Source organism: Lampetra fluviatilis, chromosome 31 (genome assembly GCF_964198595.1).
Source record: "Lampetra fluviatilis chromosome 31, kcLamFluv1.1, whole genome shotgun sequence".
Taxonomy (NCBI): Eukaryota; Metazoa; Chordata; class Hyperoartia; order Petromyzontiformes; family Petromyzontidae; genus Lampetra; species Lampetra fluviatilis.
This window is the reverse complement of record NC_136305.1, coordinates 11,801,824-11,823,911: the sequence shown is the minus strand read 5'-3', so window position 1 is coordinate 11,823,911 and position 22,088 is coordinate 11,801,824. Positions and strand designations below refer to the sequence as shown.

Here is a 22,088-nt window from a genome sequence, read left to right as displayed (position 1 = left end):
ACAGCCAACACCAGTGACGATTATCTGAACTGATTCTGGGTCTACCTTGGGTCGACTCGGCCTCAATGAGTACCTGGTGCGGTGTGTAAAAATCATCACTTGGGAGACAAAGGCGTCCAGGGATGGTGCTGGCCATCCGCCCACTCGCATGCTGTGCCGGCCTTCATAGGTGCTCGCTATAAACGAAAGATTTGTATTATACCAGCTGAGGCCCACTGAGCTATATCATTCATTTTCACAAGCGACCTGGCCACAAATGATAGTTTAATCAAGTAGCTTATCATTTGTATGTTTATGGCAGCCTTCGCTCGGCAGATGGGTGGAGGTCGCGATTTGCTGAGGAGATGGAGTCTGCTTCAATTGCCCGCGATCACAAATCGCTCTTTAATTCCATAAAAAAGTAACCTGCAGCGCCACACCTGTTACCATCATTATGGGAAAGAAAGGTGATCTAATCTCCGATCCCCAGGAACAGGTTTGCAGATTTGCTGAACATTTCTGTGAGGTTCTGGAGGAGGGGAAATCCTGTAAAACAACGTGGGACAAAGTGGGGATGAACTTGCCGAGGCTGTGGTGCATGAAGTATTGAATGGCTGTCTGAGGTGCCATCTGTTGCGGAAGTACTGAAGGCACCGGGCAGAGATGATCTCCCAAGCGAAATGCTGAGGGAGGCTGGCAACATTCTGGACCAGCGGATGAGTTCCGCAGGATTGGAAGGATGCCCTGGTGGTCCCCCTCTTTAAGAAGGGGGACCGCACAGACTGTAACAACTACAGGGGCATCTCACTCCTCGGTGTGCAGGAAAAAGTCCTGGCAAGGATTATTCAACATCGCCTTGCTAGGCACTCTGAGGAGAGGCTTGCGGGGCCCCAATGCAGTTTCAGGAAAGGGCGGTCCTGCACAAATGCCATATTTTCTGTCTGTCTGTTACAGCAGATGTGTAGGGAATTCCAACAAGACCTACATCTCTGCGTTATTGACCTGGTCAAGGCTTAGGATACCATCAGTAGGCCTGGGCTCTGGGTTGTTCTTCGTGCTTTCAGAGTCCCTGACCCTCGACTCACAATCATTAAGGATCTTCATGATTGTGAGCCGGCCCAGATAAGACTACGTGGCCGGGAGTCGGAGCCATTTCCTGTACACATTGGGGTGCGACAGGGATGTCCTCTGGCTCCCACATTATTTTACATCTATTTCGACCACATAGTTCGTAAAGCCTTCAATCGCTGTACCGGAGGAATTTCTATCTGGCACAGATACACTGGGAGGCTGATCGATGCCCGGGTGCGGTCAAGGGATGGCTCCCTATTGCTCAACCATGTTATGTATGTCGATGATCTTGTAATTGTTGCTCACTCAGAGAAAGAGTTGGAGGCGCTGCTGCTGAACCTGGAGCTTGCCACTAAGAGGTGGGGACTTACCGTCAGCCCCACCAAAACTAAGCACCTGCCTGGGTATTTTGTACCATCGGACACTCCACCCCCACAACTCCCAATTGTCGATAGGGCAGTTGTGGAGAGAGTGGAGAGTTTCCCATACCTGGGCAGTGTGCTCATGACCGGCTCCGGTATGACAGCAGAGGTCTCACTCCGAATCAGTCGAGCGGCAATATCTTTTCATCGGTTGCGTAACGCTGTGTGGAAGCTACCTGGTCTGTCGCTCCGCACGAAGCTTCAGGTCTTCTCGGCCACAGTCATTCCCTTCCTCCTCTACGCTTGCGAAACATGGACCCCCCTAATGGAACATCTTTGCCAGTTAGAAACATTTAGGCTAGCCTGCCTATGATCCATGCTGGGTGTAACCAGACTGGATTGTATGAGGAGCTCACAAATCCTTGAAAGATCTAGACAAAGTCCAATCGGTGAACTCCAAAAGCTGTTTAGGCATGCTTTGGCTGGGTCCTGTAGCCCGCATGCCCAGCCACCGCATGCCTAAACAGCTTTTGTTCGGCGAGATCGAGGGGGCTAAACGGGCGCGGCACAGGCTAGAGAAGAGATTGAGTGATGTTGTATAGGAGGATGTTGAGCTGAGTGGACTGGCCGATGACTGGTACCAGCGGTGTCAAGATCGGCCTCTGGAGGAGGCTCGTGAAGAACGCTACTGGGCAGTTGGATGCAGTCGCCCTCCAACAACAATGGAGGGCGGAAGAGCGACGCTCACAACAACGAGCGGAGCGCCGTGTGGCTAAAGCACATCAGGTTGGCACAGTAGGGGGCACAGGTGGTGCATCAGCCAGTCATCTCAGTCAGTCAACCTGTGGCATCTTGGTCTGCCCCGTGACCTCCTGCCAGTGGGCGTACGATATTTTACGTGGCCTCAACGTGCACATAGCCTGGCACAAGCGTCGTGGTGATGTCACTGCCACTTCGTGGCGAATGGCGGTTGTTGTTGTTAGGTGTGCGTGCGTGTGCTCGCTGTGCTGGTGGTGACACGGTGGCGTGTGTGCGTAGGTGTGCGTGCGTGTGCTCTCTGTGCTGGTGGTGACGTTGTGGCGTGTGTGTACGTGCGTGTGTAGGTCTGCGTGCATGTGCCCGCTGTGCTGGTAGTGACACGGTGGCATGTGTGTGCGTGCGTAGGTGTGCGTGCGTGTGCCCGCTGTGCCTGGCGTGCTGCTGCTCACGCGGAACGACCTCTTCCTGTGCCACGAGGACGCGGAGACGCGGTTCATCCGCTCCCTGGGCAGGCTCCCACTGCCGTGCATCGTGCGCGCACGGACACACGACATGCGCCACGCGTGCTCACTGGTACACTCATTCATACCTAGATACATGCATTCACAAAGACAAAGATCCCCAGTATAGATGTAATGCGATAAACGGGGTACTTACCTGCACTAGCAGACATCCAACAGTAGGGTGAGATGTGTGGGCCACCAAGGTTCACCAAACCCCAAGAGGGGGGCTGGGATAAGATTCCAGGTCCCTCTGGAACTCTCTGGAAGGGAGGCGTGGCCAGGGGCGTCGGGACCCTGGCAGGTGTATAAAAGCCGGACCCTTGACCCGGGTTCGGCAGTGTTCCTCAAGCCGAAGACTGAAGACCGGCTTCGAGTAGGACCCTGAGACCCCCAGGACCCGCGATCCTTGTAAGGGCCGGGACTGAGTGGGCCAGTGGCCGGGACCTGAGGACCTTGGCTGGGTCGGGTCAGGATAGTCTCCCCTAGGGCCCCTAACCGGAGGGTTGAGTGCAGAGTGGTCCCCAGTGTGAGGAGGCACGATAGCCCAGAGGCCATACCTCCCCAGGTAGTGGGTGTAAGGGGCCGTTACCCCTTTGTGTTAGAGACCCTGTACACTAGTGTTGTTAAATAAAAGTGTCGCCTCAACTACCGGCTCCCCCTCGTCCTTGGGCTCACTACATAACCATAAAAGATTGTCGGGGAAAGTGCTGATCACGAGTACCTCTGTGTACACACAGTGTGCACGCGCTGGGTTAATTTCATGCGCTCTCCGTGTGTGTGCACACGTGTGAGTGGCGCAGGTGAGGGAAGGCGCAGACTCGCAGTGCGTCCTCGGCTGGGACCTCAGCTTCAGTTGCGACTCGGAGCTGCGCAGATTCCTCTCCGGCCTGGCTCTCGCCTGGGAATCGATTTTCCAGGCAAGTTTGCACGCGCGGCCAGAGTGGAAATCGCAACCATCGTTTTTTGCTTGCAAGCGCTTCGCGTGCCTTAGCTTCCCAGGCCTGGGGGCCGTCGGCACGCACAATGATGGCTGTCCCTGTGAATCTCTAAACGGCTGTGAACGTAATGTGGTGGGGGCATACGTGCGGATTCTATTCAACTGTGTGTTATAATCTCGATAAACTCTAAAACAACGGACAAGCCTTTGGCATACGGCACTCGTGGTGGCGGTTGCTTGGAGGATTGATTCCATGTTGGGAAGCGACAACTTACTCAACTTGTATCTAACATTGAGATCCGAATGAGCCGAAGATTTCCTGTCCTGCCTCCTTTTGGGATCCCAATGACGGGCAAATCAAGGGAAAGTCTCCCTCCAGGGGATCATGGGAGCAGCCAGTGAGTGTAGCTGTGTGAGGATAGCAGCGGGTTGCTTATTGTGTCAACACAGCAGCGACAGATACGTGGCTACCAGTCGTGTCCATGCACAGTGTTGTATTCAGAGTCCGAGTGAGTTCCTGAAGAAATGAGAATGTATACATTGGTGCTCATCTCCTGTTGACGGCGCTGCAGCATATTCATAGGACAACCACAGTTGACTTCCCCTAAAACAAGATCCCTCATAATGGGCGGTGGTGGTGGTGGCTACGCTGCCTGGAATCCAGCGTTGTGGAGGCAGCAGCGAGGGTTCTGGATCACACAGAGATGGGTGGGCATCGAGGAGGAGCCGTACCCTGGCTCACCAGGGAATGGCAGTACAGGAAAGTGTGGATTCCACTTGTTCCATCTGTACGCGATATAAAGTTTTGCCCTCTCACACGTATGGGTTTTTCCCGTGTTTCCTCCCACCTGTATAAACATTAATAATGATTTGTTACTAATACTAAAACAAGATCCCTCATGCTCTGATAGTGTGTTGTCTTTGAACTGTGCGCCTTTTGGCGTCATCTGGTCGAACACCATATGAGACTAGGCTCTAAGGAAAGCTGTCTCTGGTGTGGACCAATGAGTTTCAAGGACAATGCATAAATTATGAGAGTGTTGTTTTTGTTTGCATTTTGACTGCAAGTATTGTGGTTAATGTAAGCATGGTTCCTTGAAAAAGGTGTCAGTTTTGTTGCCAGAAAAAAGGGGAAAAACCCTATTAGTATATTTTGGTACTGGCAAAGGAGGCCTCATGATGAAATTAATGATTTGGCCAATACCATCTTTTAATACATGGAGGAGCACAGAGCTTGGGCAATTGTTGGTCATGCCAAATCCTTAGGGTGTGGCTGCTGCTGCTGCCTTCCCACTCATTTGTGATTCCTTCTCCTGGCGCCTCCAAATGATCACCTGTCTCTCTACGAGAGCGAGGAGCGAATACATGCGGTGGCAATGCGGCGTTTCCAGTTGACATTTTATTTATCATTAACTCGGATTTGAACTCGCAGACCATTTGAACGTGCACCACTCGCTCTGTCGCCGAGCCACTCGACTGACTGGACTGAGTAATTGTTTAATTCGTGCATCCAAGGGTGGCACTGGGGAACGATGTGGGCCCCCTGGTGCACGCATTATTAACTCGGCCCTCATTATTCACGATCCATCGTTAAATTCTGAGTTGGGACACCTCCATGATGTGGCCCCAGTTATGTCGTGCAAAGCCGTCTGTTGCCCAATCTACGTGGTGCACAAGGGGTAACAGCAACTGGCCGATTGTTATTGTGTCGCCTCTCGCCGGTGAGTCCAATATCTACGCGTAATGCATACTATTTGGTTGTTTTTATAACCCAAAATATGAGCACATCTCAAGACACCCTAAACCATGCGATAGATGTCTCGGTGGCCCTCTAGGATGGTGGCAGGGTGGCGGTGCAGTGGTGACACACCAAAAATCACCTGGGTTCGATGCCTGACTTTGGGTGCCTTTCTGTGTGTGGAGATTGTATTCTCTCCCTCTTGTTCTGCATGGGTTTCCTCCGTGTTCTCCAGTTTCCTTCCATAGCTAAAAAAAAAAAACAGGCAATGTTGTAACCGGTATTGGCCGAAAACACATTCCAATCCTGAAAAATTACCTGCAGATCATCACCTAGTTGGGATCACACGGCAGCAGCCGCAACATTGCCCCCGACTGAGAACACCTGGCAGGACTCGGCAGCGAGGCCTTCCTGGATTAACCAGGGGAGGAACGACATTGATAACAATAACAACGGGCCCCAGATATGCATGCTGAACAGGGTACGGCCGCTCTGCATCTCTGTGTCTTTGTGCAGGTGCCGCTGCCGCAAGAAGTGCAGAGGGACGGGAACTAGAGCCGCTCCGAGTGGGAGCGACATAACAATACATGCTGACACGCACACATACATATATACACACAGTGTAACGCTCGTGGACTCCCTGTGTCTATACATGCATATGCACCGGTACGTTACTGCGCACACTAAAATACACATTTATGGTAAAGTGCGTGGAATATGCATGGATGCCCACAAACATGCATACGCACGCATGTGGCGAGGTATGAATGCGAGTTTACACACACCGCGTGGTGGTATTTAACAAGTGTGTTCTTGTTTTTTTCATGTTTCTGCAAAGCCAACTCGAACAAGGTATACGTTTTTGTTTAATGAAATAAAGTTCAAAGACTGAAAAAGCTAAACCGTGTGCAGTACGTTCATGCGAGAAATGAACGTATGAAAAAGCTAAACCACCGATGCCTTCTATACCAACAAAACACAAACGCAGATCATTCTCACTCCACATCTCAACTAGGCCACGTGTAATGGTCTGGCCAAATTTATTTAATAAGGACCCTCCACCACCCAATACGGCCATACGAATTGAGGAACAATCCTCGCAAACTCGATGATTGAATTCATGACGTTTCGCTTGGGACTGCGCCGAGCATCATCCTGGGTGTAGGAATGTAAATATTGTCTCCGAAGACGTATGACGTGTTAAACCTATTCACTCGTGAATCCACAAACACTGCCCCCACAGACCATCACTTGCTCAAACACAAAAGGGCCACTGACTGTCACTGGACCCGCACAAACACGGCACCCGCCGTTAGCATTGGTGGTGTCACAGTCGCTGAACTATTCGCACTGCGTGGGGCTTTGTCGCGAGGGATCAGCGTTATTAATAGTTATAGTTCAATAAAATGTAATCTCATTGTTCTTTGGGTCTTTCGGTGAAGCCACATAGATAGAAAAATTAAAAAATATCACGACGTTTCGATCGCAACACAAGCAATCGTCATCAGGTGAAAAAATATAGCAGGAGAGCTGCTGAAGCAGGATGTTATATAGGTTTGAGATGGAGGTAGCCCAAGGGTAAGTGGGCGGGGCTAGAGATGGAATTTGCATGTAAATGTAAGAAAACCGGTTGCCACTGCCACATCGAGGAAAACGAAGCTGTGGAGGTGGCCATTGTATTGTGAGAGATTAGCATGTAAATGTAAGAGAACCACCGCAACGGTGGCTGTGTTAGTGAGACGGCCTGTTAAAAAACGAGAGCCACCGCCACATCGAGGAAAAGGAGCAGCGGTGACTGTTAGACATTTAGCCGTACCGGGGCGTAGATAGCTGAGGGATGTCCGCGTAGAGGACAGAGTTCTGACGTGTGTCAGCGTCGAGTGTAGAGAGTGTAAACAGAGTGTATAAGAGTGTGTAACAGCTGTGAATCAACGGCAAGCAGCCCTATGTAAGAATCCTCGTCTCAGTCTGGCTCTACAAGTATCCTGGGTGTCAAGAGTTTAAAAATAAACACAACACATCCATCGGTGTTAAAAGTGTAAATTGATAGATTAATAAATATATATCACATTGTATATTATACTATACATATTAGTTGTTTATGATATAAAAAATAGTTTACACGTGCAGAAAAAAATCGCCATGAACAACATATGAACAGGGGCTCTCGCCAATCATAGACGCTAACGCTTGGGCACCTGAATGTTCACCGTGGAATGGAAAAAATGTGGGGCTTAATGGTTAAGTTCGTAAATTTTGAGTACGTTGCCATCCCTGGTTATTCCAAGCCTCCGAATTGTGTTCGTGACTCACAGCACTAATAACCGTAACACTATAGAAAGCAATAAGTATTACTTATATCGTGTTACGGATTCACCAGAAAAAGCTCCGTGCCGTCTGACGTCATTCTAAAAGTGTTGGCCATCGTGTGCCGTCGTCGTGGTCCATGCTTGCCAAATAAGAAATAAGTTACCCGCAAATTACACAGTTGGGATTACACACATCAGCAATCGCCGCTCCATACCGGCAGACGAATGCCCTCTTGCAGACCTTCGCTGAGTCACCTCGTGCCACACAGGGACAGCTGTGCAGCACATGGTGCAAAGGCGTCGATGAGATAAGACGCGAGTCACTCATTGCGTGCAAAGCTAAGCTGCCGAGTTCCATTATCAGTGTGCCGTGCGGTCCCGCGCTGATCTGGCACGAGTTGTCACTCGTACGCGCACACTGAACTGCCTATATTACTTATAATTTATCATATTGTAAAAGCTTATCCAGAAAAGCCGCAGAGTCGTGGGGCTCTTTTTCAGGTTTCCTGCATTGGGTTATTGTGAGATGTTTTCAGCCAATTAATGACGAGTGTTTAATTAACCCACGAACACGAGGGGGCAACTATCCCCATACAGACAGCAAAACCTAACTGGAGATGAGTCCACTTGCTATACTGCACTCTCTCGGTGAGCCCACAGCAAGGGAGTTTCACATTCGCGTGATTATCCACCAACCCTCACTGCCTCCACGGTGTTGGACATCAGGCCACATGCAGCATAGCCACTGCCGCACGGCTAAACACGACGTAGATTTTCACAACCAATATTACGATTCATTGTTGGTTTTCGGGTGATGTGTTATCAGACCCTCTACCACCCAACAGCCATACAATTTAAATGGTTACGTATGGATTGACGTAGAATCGGTCACGTAGCAGCATAGCACTGGCTGCTGGCAGGGAAGGGGATCTGCAGTTTCCAGCAGCCCTGACAGCAGGTCACGTGATAGACCAGAGCGGGATCGAGGGGAAAGGTTACGGAAGGGGCACATCTAGAACCCGCGAGTAGGTTCCAGAAGGGGGCGTGGCCGGGGGCGGAGCCAGGCCACGCTGACAGTTGAAGAGGAGCCCCGGGAGGGGATCTTGGGAAGACCAGAGAGTCTGGGAGGTCTTGCCACCGATGGTTTTAGAGAGGGACGTTTGCTTGGTTCGATTAGGGAAGTCGAACTCGTGATGATTTTGTGGGTTTTTGTCGTTAGGCTTTTAGTGGGATCGTTTTTTAATTTTGGACTAACTCCCATCATTAAGTAGGTCCAGGATTTTGTTGTTGTATGAATCTTTATCCATGATGACCGTGGCATTTCCCTTGTCTGCCGAGAGGATGACTATATCATCTCTCTTTTTTAGGTCCGCCAGTTCAGAGCATTCGTTTTTGCTGATGTTACTTGTGGGTTTCTTAGCATTCTTAAGAATAGTAGCTATTTCAGCTCTTGCTACATCCGCATGGATGTGTCCTATGCCTCTGAGGGCGACATCAATCTGAGAAATCACATCCTCTACTGGTATATATTTAGGGGTGACGGCGAAATTTAGTCCTTTGGCCAGTACCGTTTTTAGATTGTCAGAAATTGGGATGTTACTCTGATTAATAACGGTCTTGTTAACATCCAGCTTTGTGATGTGTGGCTCTGGAATCAGACGCCATCCAGACATCCACTCTGCGTCCTTCCCTGTGGACGAGGTATGTGGATGACACTTTCGTCATTTGGCCACATGGCCTCCCAGCATTGAATCACTTCTTGGACCACATCAATTCCAGAAACCCATCCATCAGATTCACCATGGAAGTGGAGAAAGATGGTAAACTACCATTCTTGGATATTCTGTTTGAGAGGAGACCTGACGGATCCTTGGGACATTCTGTCTACAAGAAAGCCACCCACACAGATTCCTATTTGAAACCGGATTCCCACCACCACCCATCTCAAAATAATTCTCTCATCAAAACGCTATACCACAGAGCTCATGGCATTTCTGACCAACACCACCTGGCCGGTGAATTAAGACATGTACATCGGGCCCTCAGGATGAATGGATACTCTGACCGCACCATCCGCCAAGCTGTTTCTCCCACCATACAGAAACAGCCACATGAAACTCCGACCAAAACTATCACGTTACCATACATAGCAGGCGTGACCAAAAAGATCTCCAAAATTCTAAACAAACATAAGATCCAAGTCCGATTCAGTACAGGGCATAAAATCCGTGATCTGATTCCATCTGTGAAGGATGTCGTTCCTGACTTACAGTATCCTGGAGTCTACAAACTGAGTTGCAGTTGTGGTGATTGCTACATTGGAGAAACGAAACGTCATGTTTCTGATCGTGTCCGCGAGCACAAGTCAGATCTGAAACACGGCAGAACTGATTCTTCGGCTGTTGCCGATCATTGCTACAACTCTGTGGGCTCTCATGAACTTGTCTTTTTCGAGACCAAGGTGCTCTGCAAACCTTCTGGCTACCATCAAAGGTTTGTACACGAAGCCATACAAATATACAAACACAGACATAATTTCAACCGTGATGATGGTTACAAACTGAGTAATCATTGGATTAACCATGCAAAAAAGATTTAACTACACTTATTTGGACCATCTTATTTGACAGACAACTATTACAGGTTACTGATAGACAGCCAGTTTTGTTTTACCAGGTTTAGCTTCTTTTTTCACACTTTTGTTATGTAGGCTAGGCGTAGTCACAAACCGAACCTCTCCATAATAAAGGCTCAGTCATTTGTTATGTAGTCTATTACCATCTACATGGCAGAGGCTCGGTCTCATTTGCAGCATTTTGTGATGTAGGCTAGGCGTAGTCACAAACCGCACCTCTCCATAATAAAGGCTCAGTCATTTGTTATGTAGTCTATTCGTAGTCTCAAGCCGCACCTTACTATAATAATAAAAAGTGGGCCGTTCCTGCCCCCCCCCCTCAACCATTATATATACGGAGTGGTATCTCTTGTAATCTCTCATTTACTTGATACAGCTGTCGGGCTGTGACGGTTCCACCTGAAGACGGAGGCTTGTGTTGCCTCCGAAACGTCGTGATTTCTTAATTTTATTTTACTTTTATTAATTTTAATTTTTTACCTACGTGACTTTACCGAAAAAACCTAAGAATATGAATCCTTGCAGTCACGAAAGCTTCAAATCTAGAATGGTAACTTGCCATCCTTTTCCACCTCCATGGTGAATTTGATGGCTGGGTGTATGGAATTGATGTGGTGTCTACAAACTAAGCTGTGTCTGCGGCAGTAGTTTCATTGGGAAAACTAAGCAACATGTATCGGACCGTGTTCGTGAACATAAGGCAGATCTGAAACACGGTAGGACCAATTCCTTGGCCGTGGCTTATTATTGTTTTAACGCTTTGAGCACACACAACATTTATTTTTCCAAGACGAAGGTACTCTGAAAACCCACTGGTGATCAAAAAAGATTTGTTCATGAAGCCATCCAGATATATTAACACAGACAATTTCAACGAAAAAGATGGGTACAAACTGAGCAATCATTGGAAGGACGTTATTAACCAGTTTCAGTCAACTGGTTGTGATGTTTCCATCCTATCTGCCGATGTTAGCAGTTATTTCCGACTCTCTGAGTTACATTACCAGGTTAAATGTCTTCACATTAACAGGCTAATGTCTCACTAACACAGTCAGCGCTGCTCCTTTTCCTCGATGTGGCGGTGGCTCTTGTTTTTTAACAGGCTAAATGTCTCACAAACACAGCCACAGTTGCGGTGGTTCTCTTATATTGACATGTTAATCTCTCACAATACAATGGCCACCTCCAACAGCTTCGTTTTCCTCGATGTGGCGGTGTTGCCCGGTTTTCTTACATTTACATGCAAATTTCATCTAGCCCCGCCACTTACCCTTGGGCTACACCCATCTCAAACCTTTATTACATCCTGCCTCAGCAGCTCTCCCGTTATATTTTTCACCTGATGACGATTGCTTGTGTTACGATCAAAACGTGATATTTTATAAATTATTTTTCTATCTACGTGGCTTTCCCAAAAGACCCAAAGAATATGAATTCCTGCAGTCACGAAAGTCGAGAGTCATCACATTGCTATATTTGTCAGAATTGTTCTGCAACTTATGGGTTAGCTGATAATAACTGGTGCATTGTAAAATGCTCGTACACGTGTAGTGACTGACTTAGAGACACTAAGAGTAGGAGGCACTCTGTTTATTAACGCGGCCTGACAGTAACACTTCGTAACTCCAGTTCCCACTCAGGACAGCTGGTAGACTGCCTGACTGGCGACGCCGAGATGGTGAAGATGGTGACGACGGTGAAGACTCCAGCAGCACGATGGGGATCCCACTGCAAACGACAGCCTCGAGGTCCCCTCCCGGGGCTCCTCTTATATTGTCAGCGTGGCCTGGCTCCGCCCCCGGCCACGCCCCCTTCTGGAACCTACTCGCGGGTTCTAGATGTGCCCCTTCCGTAACCTTTCCCCTCGATCCCGCTCTGGTCTATCACGTGACCTGCTGTCAGGGCTGCTGGAAACTGCAGATCCCCTTCCCTGCCAGCAGCCAGTGCTATGCTGCTACGTGACCGATTCTACGTCAATCCATACGTAACCATTTAAATTGTTTGGCTGTTGGGTGGTAGAGGGTCTGATAACACATCACCCGAAAACCAACAATGAATCGTAATATTGGTTGTGAAAACCTACGTCGTGTTTAGCCGTGCGGCAGTGGCTATGCTGCATGTGGCCTGATGTCCAACACCGTGGAAGCAGTGAGGGTTGGTGGATAATCACGCGAATGTGAAACTCCCTTGCTGTGGGCTCACCGAGAGAGTGCAGTATAGCAAGTGGACTCATCTCCAGTTAGGTTTTGCTGTCTGTATGGGGATAGTTGCCCCCTCGTGTCCGTGGGTTAATTAAACACTCGTCATTAATTGGCTGAAAACATCTCACAATAACCCAATGCAGGACACCTGAAAAAGAGCCCCACGACTCTGCGGCTTTTCGGGATAAGCTTTTACAGTATGATAAATTATAAGTAATATAGGCAGTTCAGTGTGCGCGTACGAGTGACAACTCGTGCCAGATCAGCGTGGGACCGCACGGCACACTGATAATGGAACTCGGCAGCTTAGCTTTGCACGCAATGAGTGACTCGCGTCTTATCTCATCGACGCCTTTGCACCATGTGCTGCACAGCTGTCCCTGTGTGGCACGAGGTGACTCAACGAAGGTCTGCAAGAGGGCATTCGTCTGCCGGTATGGAGCGGCGATTGCTGATGTGTGTAATCCCAACTGTGTAATTTGCGGGTAACTTATTTCTTATTTGGCAAGCATGGACCACGACGACGGCACACGATGGCCAACACTTTTAGAATGACGTCAGAAGGCACGGAGCTTTTTCTGGTGAATCCGTAACACGATATAAGTAATACTTATTGCTTTCTATAGTGTTACGGTTATTAGTGCTGTGAGTCACGAACACAATTCGGAGGCTTGGAATAACCAGGGATGGCAACGTACTCAAAATTTACGTACTTAACCATTAAGCCCCACATTTTTTCCATTCCACGGTGAACATTCAGGTGCCCAAGCGTTAGCGTCTATGATTGGCGAGAGCCCCTGTTCATATGTTGTTCATGGCGCCTTTTTTCTGCACGTGTAAACTATTTTTTATATCATAAACAACTAATATGTATAGTATAATATACAAGGTGATATATATTTATTAATCTATCAATTTACACTTTTAACACCGATGGATGTGTTGTGTTTCTTTTTAAACTCTTGACACCCAGGATACTTGTAGAGCCAGACTGAGACGAGGATTCTTACATAGGGCTGCTTGCCGTTGATTCACAACTGTTACACACTCTTATACACTCTGTTTACACTCTCTACACTCGACGCTGACACACGTCAGAACTCTGTCCTCTACGCGGACATCCCTCAGCTATCTACGCCCCGGTACGGCTTCCCTTATGCCTATCTCCTCGCCTGCCCCAGGCGGGGGCTCACCCATCACCTCTACATCCTTAGCCCTTCTTCGGCGGCGGCTGGGATGTCTTCCACGCAGAGGCGTAGCTAGGGGGGGGCAGGGGGGTACATATGTCCCCGGGCGCCAAGGTAAAGGGGCGCCAAAATGAGGCTTACAACGTTACATTATAACTTATTGCGGCGAGCGCGGCAGCCTGAAACTACTGCACAAATCTACACCTCAACCTATAAGTTTATATATCCCGCACAGCCTGGGGGATCGATGTGGACAGAAGAATTAGGCGACGTCGGAAGATGCCAGGAGAACTGGCAAGAGATGCAGGACTTTCAGCAGAAGAAATTATGCGCGTTATGAAGAGCGTATTTTATCGACTTCAACAGGAGATGTCAACACGGTTTTATCGACTAAAATACCTGAACACAAAATTTGGATTTCTGCTGGACGTCAAAACTCTTCTATCCGACACAGATGTCGATGCAATTCGTCGAAATTGCACAGATTTTGGAAATTTCTATGACACCGACATCAATGGCCACGAACTTTTCACAGAAATTGGAGATTGCAAAATGCTGCTCAGTAACCGGAATGAAGTTCTACCAGAAACTCCTTTGGATCTTCTTGGTTTTATTGTGTTTTATGGAGACGACATATTTACGAATTTGCGAATTTCACTGCAAATTGTATTAACAATAGCAGTTTCAATTGCAAGCTGTGAGCGGTCGTTCAGCAATTTGAAACTTATTTTGTCGTATTTGCGTGCTTCAATGGGACAATATCGTCTCAGCGATCTTGCTCTTCTTAGCGTTGAAAGAGAAACATTGGAAAAAACAGATTTTGTTTACGTGATTGGCCAGTTTGCGACAGTGAAATCAAGAAAAAATAATATTTTGTAGACTATGCCAACCAGTCTACGACAGTGACTGAGTGAGCCATGTAATATAATTTCTATAAATTTGCTTCTTTAAATACAATGTTTCATTAAAATTTACAGGGGGGGCGCCAATTTTATAGTTCGTCCCCGGGCGCAAACTATCCTAGCTACGCCTCTGCTTCCACGCAGGCTCTCGTTCCCCTCTCTCTCTCTTACTCCCCTACGGCGACCACCTCACTCCCCATGGCGACCTGACCCGCGTCCTGGGGTCCCCCTTAAGTACCCCGCCGCCTCGATCACCGACGTCATCACATGACGTCATCCCACTCCTGTACAGATGACATGATGTCATCCCACTACTCTACCGATTTACAGTACATATGCACACTGGGTTCCTGAGCATCCTCTGTTTGGGTACTGTAACCACTCTACGATCCAGCAAGAAGGCTTCGATTTAGGTTCCTTCGATTTACGTTCTGGTTTTCAGGAACGCATCCTGGGCGTAAACCGAGGTACGCCTGTACGCTCAGGTCAAGATGCAGACACATCACACGTGTACACCTCGAGTCAATGCGGTCTCGGTGAGGCATGTTTCATGGTGTGTATGAGTGCTCCGTGTTAGCAAGGCATGTGTTCGTGTATTCAAGTGTTTTGTCGAACGCAATGTCGCGAGTACGCTCCCCGCGTACAATTATCGATCTTCCTCTGCACGGTATCCATTCCGCAGCCTGCGCCCGCCGCTGGAGGCGAAGTTTGTTGCCGGGGGCACCGCTAGGGGGCGCCGCGGGCCCGCGTGGCCCTGGCCCGGGGGAAGGAGGAGCAGTGACAGCAGCGTTCAGGCCGTGCGAACGTGAACTCCGAGTCTGGATGGCTCTGACGCACGCAAAACGAGCGAGCTCCACACAGTGAGCTATTAACTAAACTCGCTCTCCGTGTGCGTCGTGAGTGTCAGTAGAAGTAAGCAGGGTATGCTGCATGTGGGGGTGTTAACTCCCTCACCTGGTATGCAGGAGGTCGTGGCTTTGATCCCGACCCGATGCCTGTTATTTGGAGTTTGCGTGTCTCTCTCTTTCTCTCTCCCCGTGGTCGCGTGCATTTTTCTCCGGGTCTTCCGTTTTTTCCCCTCCACATTTACAATCAACATAACGCGTTTAGAGTATTTGGCCGCTTTAAATGTCCACATGATAAGCCACTTTGTTGAGCTATCATTTGTGGCCGGGTCGCTTCTGAAAAAGAGATATATAACTCAGTGGGCCTTACCTGGTAAAATACAAATATTTTAATAGTTTAAAATGACAGTATCTGTTTTACACGTCCCGTCAGCCACACAACTTGCATCGGAGTACATAATTCCAGCCAGAAGCATTGGTCTTGCAGAAGCTGCAACTGAACTGGTTTCGACATTCAGTGTCTCTCGTCAGAAGAGTCATGCTTCTTGAATCAATGCTGGTGAACTGCAAGATGTTTATAGACAAAGACTCTCCCTGGTAGATAAATATAATGTACAACGTAAAACATAAGCAGGCAATTCGCCGCCGCCTATCATTCCTTCCACATAAATAATAACATTTTTTTACACATCCCATTTGAGGCACAGCCTATTGGAGGTGCACACACACACATATATATGTATATTTCCTGCAGCGTTAGTTATTCACAACACAAGCAAAACTCTGGACCGGTTTCGACATTCAGCGTCACGTCAGCAGTGGGACGCGTGATAGATGTAGCAGCGGCAGCCCGGATGATTTTCGTGATTCTGCGGTGAGGGAGGCGGGGGGTAGGATGGGGGGGGGGATGGGGGGGGTGGGATGGGGGGGATAGGGGGTGGGATGCGGGGGGGATGCAGAGAGGGGGAGAATTTGCGCGTGGCGGGAGGGTGCAGGACTGGGTGACGGGGGGGTGACACATGCTGCACAGCAGCTGGCAACAAGGAATCCTGCTCATGGCTTCACTCACGCGTACACCTATGGTCCACGCATCAATCCACTGCTGGATGACGACCTCCCAGGAGTTTAGCAGGAGAGAGCGATGTTGCTGCTGCTCTTTGCTGCTTTGTGATACCTTCCCAAATGCAAAAAATGTGCAGGGTGTATATCAACATTGGTGACTAGCTTTTTTGCCCGTCCAAGGACGGGTGTATTTTGCAATAAATCGGAAATATTCAAAAGAAAAATTGTTCAGCTCATGATTATTAATGAGGGGGGGGGGGGGGCTCATGTGGAGTGACGGACAGACATTTCTGGGTGATTAGAGTAGGTCATGTTTTGGCTAATACCGGTGGCTACACCGGGTGTGTGTTTAGCTCTGCAGGACACGGAGAGAGACGACACAGAGAGTCGAAGCTGAGCGCTCCCTCCTGCCAGCGCTACCACTGCGCTGCCACCGAAAATGTATTTAATTTAACCTTACTTCACCACGCTGGTCAGTGCGGTTTGGCAAAGGTAGGGAACATAAACATTTCAATGGGGCATAGTGCAGTACAGTACAACAATGGATGTTGCTGCACTGCCCTCTGCTGCCGGTAACACCTGGCATGCATGGCGGGCGCCCATCCACTGCGTGTCCGCTGTGGCGCGTCACAGCCCGGGACGGATCCCGTCCGTGGGGATTTTCGGAGGCGAATTTTCTTTCGATGAATTACAAAATAAACTGTATATAAACCCATGTCACGTGTCCACACGGCTGGAGGCTGCTTCGCAGCTTCCGAGATGCGGCGCCCTCCCGCGGGGTTGGACGTGCGCACGGGTCCAGGCGGTGGCCCCAGGGACGGAAGGAAGCTGCGCTCATGGCTCCTGCATCGCCCTCCCCCGCGCCTCCTGCTCCCTCGCAGTGCGCGCTTCGCCACTCGCCCAACGCAGCCGCAGCAGCCGCCTGTCAATCACCGTCGTCGTCAACAACACAGCCCGGGTGTGAGACCCCCCCCTTACCCCCCACCCACTCACAGCCCCCCCCGTCTCGAGCTGTGACCCCGCGGCTGTCGCGGTCTCTGCTCTTGGCCGTGGTCGAGGGCGCTGTCCCTGCGGATTAAAACTCAACGCGAGCGCCGCTCGGACTCAGCAGATACGCGGGAGGGGGGAGCTGCGGTAGGGGATGTGGGGGAGGAGAGGGGAGACGCGGGGCGGGGGAGCTGCAGTAGGGGATGTGGAAGATGTCGAGAAATATGGGGGAAAGGGGAGACGCGGGGGGGACGGGGACGAGGGGGGTGTGAAGGAGAGGGGATATGCAGGGGGGGGGGTGGAGATATGGGGCTGGATGCCCGGGAGGGTGCGGGGAGGGGAGAGAAGCTCGCAAACTTGTAAGCGGATTGCGAGGTTTGCAAGCATTTGGCGCAGCTGAGAGCTCTTATCTCTCGAACGGGGGATCATCCGCTCTCACTGCGGCAGGGGCGGGGTGGGCAGGAGGGCGCGGGAGTGTGGTGGGGGGGTGACGTTTGACTCGATAGTGGAATTTTTTGTATAAATTCTCACCCGTGATGTAAAGAGTGTAATTACCGCAGTGCGAGCGAGATCTCACCCTCATCACCGTCACCGTCATGTGCGTGGCGCGCATGAACGCTCACAGGCGATGCACGTGCACAGCCCCGTGCATGGTGGTGGATAGAGGTGGGGGGCAATACTTTCACCACGCTGGTCAATGCCGCTTGGTGAACGCGGGGTGCACAGACAGCACAAGTACGGTACAACAAAGGATGTTGCTGTGCTGGCACCTGCTGTGCGTGCAGACTCAGGAGCCGCTGTCAACTTCCGAGCTCTGCCAGGATCGGGCGCGCTGCCCGTCACTTCGATTTCCCTTTTCGCGTTTCGAGGGCAATGCCGGTCCGCCGTCTCACGCGTTATTAGCGAGCACCTCTGCTCAGGGCCGAACAGAGGTGCTCGCTAACAACGCGTGCGAATGGAGATGCCACGCACACCCGGCCGCCTTTGTCTCACACCCAGTGCTGGTGTACGACACTCCAGAGGTGTGGACTCGAGTCATGTGACTTGGACTCGAGTCAGACTCGAGTCATGAATTTGATGACTTGCGACTCGACTTGGACTTGCATAACAATGACTTTGTCCCACCTATGAGATGTGGACTCGAGTCATGTGACTTGGACTCGAGTCAGACTCGAGTCATGAATTTGATGACTTGCGACTCGACTTGGACTTGCATAACAATGACTTTGTCCCACCTCTGCGACACTCACACCATCGCTACCACAACCACCACCAGAAAAAGGACAAATATCCCCCGTATAACCTTTTAACAGATTGTTGGAGAAAGTGCTGTTATCCATGATAAAGGGTTTTTTCGGTCTTCATAGGTGAAACGTACCTATGACGACTGGCAGGGCACACATGAGGGGGTGGGTGGCCAGTACCATGCCCAACCACCTTTGTCTCCCCAGTGGCAATGTTTACACACCGCACCCAGTACTCATTTGAGGCCGAGTCGACCTATGGAGATGGCCAGAACCGGTCCAGATGATCGTCACTGGTTTTTCCTGGCACAGATCATAGCATTGTTTCTCCCCACAGGAATCGTTTGAATTGTAATGCAAGTGTAGTGAGGTACTCACACGGACACTAGCTTTTCTCCTGTGTCACTTTATTTACCTCGCATCCAGTGTGGATGCTCCTCACTTATGTAGTGGAGTAATGCGCGCGGGGGGTGTGCAAATAGTGTGCACGCATGTGTGAGCTGCAGACAGTGAGGTCACGTCAGTTGCAGAGAGAGAGCAATCAGAGAGAGGCAACCAATTAAGACGCATAGCGGTGATTGGCTGGCTGAAAATGCAAACACGGGGTAGGCGCCTCGCAGGCGGGAGATGGAGGCGATAAGCGGGGCAGAGACGCCGCGTGAGCGACGGCTCAACGAGGGCCACCTGAGGTCTCTTAATGAGTGAGGGGATATAAGCGGGAAGCAGAGTTGAGTTGGTTGGAGTGAAGACAGAAGATTAGTACAAGAGAAGTCCGGGACCCCGCTCTCCACACCTCGTCCTCTCCAGTGGTGTTGGCTGATCCCCTGCTCGAGGCACGGGCAACGTTGGGAGGAGTGAGGGTAGACAGGCTAGCAGTAGAGAGGCTAGCAGAATCCTAAGTCTGAGTGTGATAAGGCTAGCAGTAGAGAAGCTAGCAGAGTGTATAGCAAGAGGCTAGCAGTGGAGAAGATAGCAGAGTGCGACATAGCAGGCTAGCGGAGCGAGGGAGTGCGAGCGGAGGGTAGCAGATGAGCAGCACAAGAGGAAGAGTTGCGATGAGGATACAAGGTGTTGAACGTGAGGAGTTCTGTACGAATAAAGTGACAAAGGAGAAAAAACGTTGTCCGCGTGAAATAACGCCACTACACTTACACTAACACACACACACTTGTTTTGAACTCCCCGCTATACTCCACTATCTTTCTCACTCTATACTCCGCCAACTCCCTCACTTAATACTCCGCTAACTCTCTCCTACTTCCCTCACACCTCCACCCTCGTCCCTGCCCCCAGCAGGGGATCAGCCAAAACTGCTGGGGAGGACGAGGTGAGGAGGGTGACGTTCCAGGTATATTTTCCCCGACTCTTGTGTTCTTCATCCCTTGAGCACCAACCAACTCCCGGTGTTGCTCCGCACACTCCCTTATATCTCCCTCCTCATTAGGGGTCCTCACTTACCCCCAATTAAGCTGGCGCCTCCCCGGCGCCTCCAGCATGTGCTTTCTCTTATCGCCTCCATCTCCCGCCTCTCCAGCGTCTACCCCGTGTTCAAACGCTTTGCACCTGCTCATCCCCAGATGCCCCTGCTCGATTAATGCTTCTCCCCTAATTGCTGCCGCCTCTCAGGTTGCCTACTTCATGTCTCGAAGCTTGCACCTGTTCGTCCCCAATTGAACCCGCTCAATCGCTGCTTCTCCCTCTAATTGCTGCCGCCTCGCCGACGCCAATCCATGTCTCCCCGCTTACACCTGCGCAACCTCAGTTGCACCCTCTCTTTGTTAACCCCGTGCGTTATGCCACTACACAAGGATGAAACTTGCTCGCGATGGTGGAGGTTTAGAGAAAGTGAACTTATTTAACAGCTCAACATCAAAAGTGGCCGCCATTTTCCCCAAGATGGCCACCATTTTATGTACCGGTTATTTTTTAGGTGGCTAAATTAAAGTTTTTATTTTAAGTGACCCTTGGAGATAATGTGCGCCAATTTGGTGCTGATGTAGAGGTGTTACGGAGGGCAAACAAACACACTGGGCGTGGTTATGCCCGTACGCCAAGAGATGCTTACATCCACGTCCACACCGTTTAGCCTGGGGGGCTAACACGGCGCTGGGATCCCCCACGGCCCCACCCCTCAGTGGGGGAGTTGCTATATAAGGCGGTGAGCCAGAGGGCTCGGGGTTCAGTGTTCAGCTTTAACCAGCGAAGCAAGAAGACCGGCTAGATAGGCCCTGGGACTCCCCTGGATCGCTGTCCTTCTCAGGACTGACCAGGGCAAGCCAGTGGCGTGGCCCCGAGAGCCCAGAGCCGATGCTCTTGTAAGAGCCGGTCTGGGGCTCAGGGTGCCTTAATCCCAGCTTAACCAGAGCTGGGGCAGCTAGCCTCCCCTAGCCCTGTAGTGGAGGGCCCTAGGAGTAGGCTAGCCATGACAGAGATTTTGTGATCTCCCTGTTAGATGGGTGAAGGGGCCGATACTCCTTTGAGTGTTTTATATCTCGGCCTGTAATATTCATTGTGGTTAATAAATAAGTGTGCCTCCGACAACGTCGTCCAAGTCTCCTGGAACCTACTACAACTGGCGTCAGAAGTGATCTTCTAAGGATGGATACGAGACGGACGGCTCGTACCAGGGAACTGGGGGAGGAGGAAACCTCGAACGACTCAGAGCCCGAGATTGTTGAGGGCGAATCCGAGCAACCGGGACCGAGTCCACCCACACCGCAACGGCAGGATGGGTGGGGACGGACTACGGCTGGCTCACTCCCGCCTGGCGGAGCTACTCTACGCGGCAGCCGCCACGTTGGAGGAAATCACTCACCTGGGGGCTGGAGGAGCTGCACGGGGCGACGACGGACGACACGCGACGCCGGTTCCCGCCATTTCAACGGGGCTGGAAGTCGGATTTGCCGCCATCAGTACAGTGGGTGCTGAGGGCGGGGCCGGGCTACGTCAGGTGACCGATATTCGCCAAACAGAAGCCGCCACGTCGTCAATAGCGGCCAGCGCGTCACCAGCAGAGCGACCGCCGATGGCACCCGCCCTTCCCGCCGATACTGTGCGGAGTGGCGGGAACGACGGGGCGCGATCTACGGCTGCGGACGCCGCGTTCCAGCAGCGATTGCCGCCCCTTAAAGAGTTTGTGGGGGAAGACGGTGACTGGGGAGTGTTCCGAAGACGGTTCCTCGCTCACCAAGAAATGTCACAATGGACTGATGACGAAGCACTACGCGCGCTACCGGCGATGCTCGGCAGTGACGCCCTCGCTACCCTCACCTCGGCGCCAAGAACGGCGTGCGCCACGCTGCAAATGGCGCTTCAACTCCTGTCTGCAGTCTATGGACCACCTTCTGACTGCAGACAGCTGTTCTAC

The 22,088-nt window shown here is 50.7% G+C and overlaps 1 protein-coding gene across 10 annotated transcripts in view; it reads left to right on the top strand.

Moving 5' to 3' along the window:
* PLEKHM2 (pleckstrin homology and RUN domain containing M2) overlaps positions 1-6,245 on the top strand; it is a 36,052-nt gene extending 29,807 nt beyond the window's left edge. For all 10 annotated transcript variants that reach the window (XM_078871143.1, XM_078871142.1, XM_078871145.1 and 7 more), the window contains 3 exons: positions 2,577-2,744; positions 3,475-3,591; positions 5,866-6,245. In XM_078871143.1, the coding sequence (XP_078727269.1) occupies positions 2,577-2,744; positions 3,475-3,591; positions 5,866-5,904 (324 nt within the window). In that variant the 3' untranslated portion in view covers positions 5,905-6,245. The remainder of the gene's footprint in view (positions 1-2,576; positions 2,745-3,474; positions 3,592-5,865) is intronic.
* The last annotated feature ends 15,843 nt before the right edge of the window (positions 6,246-22,088 follow it).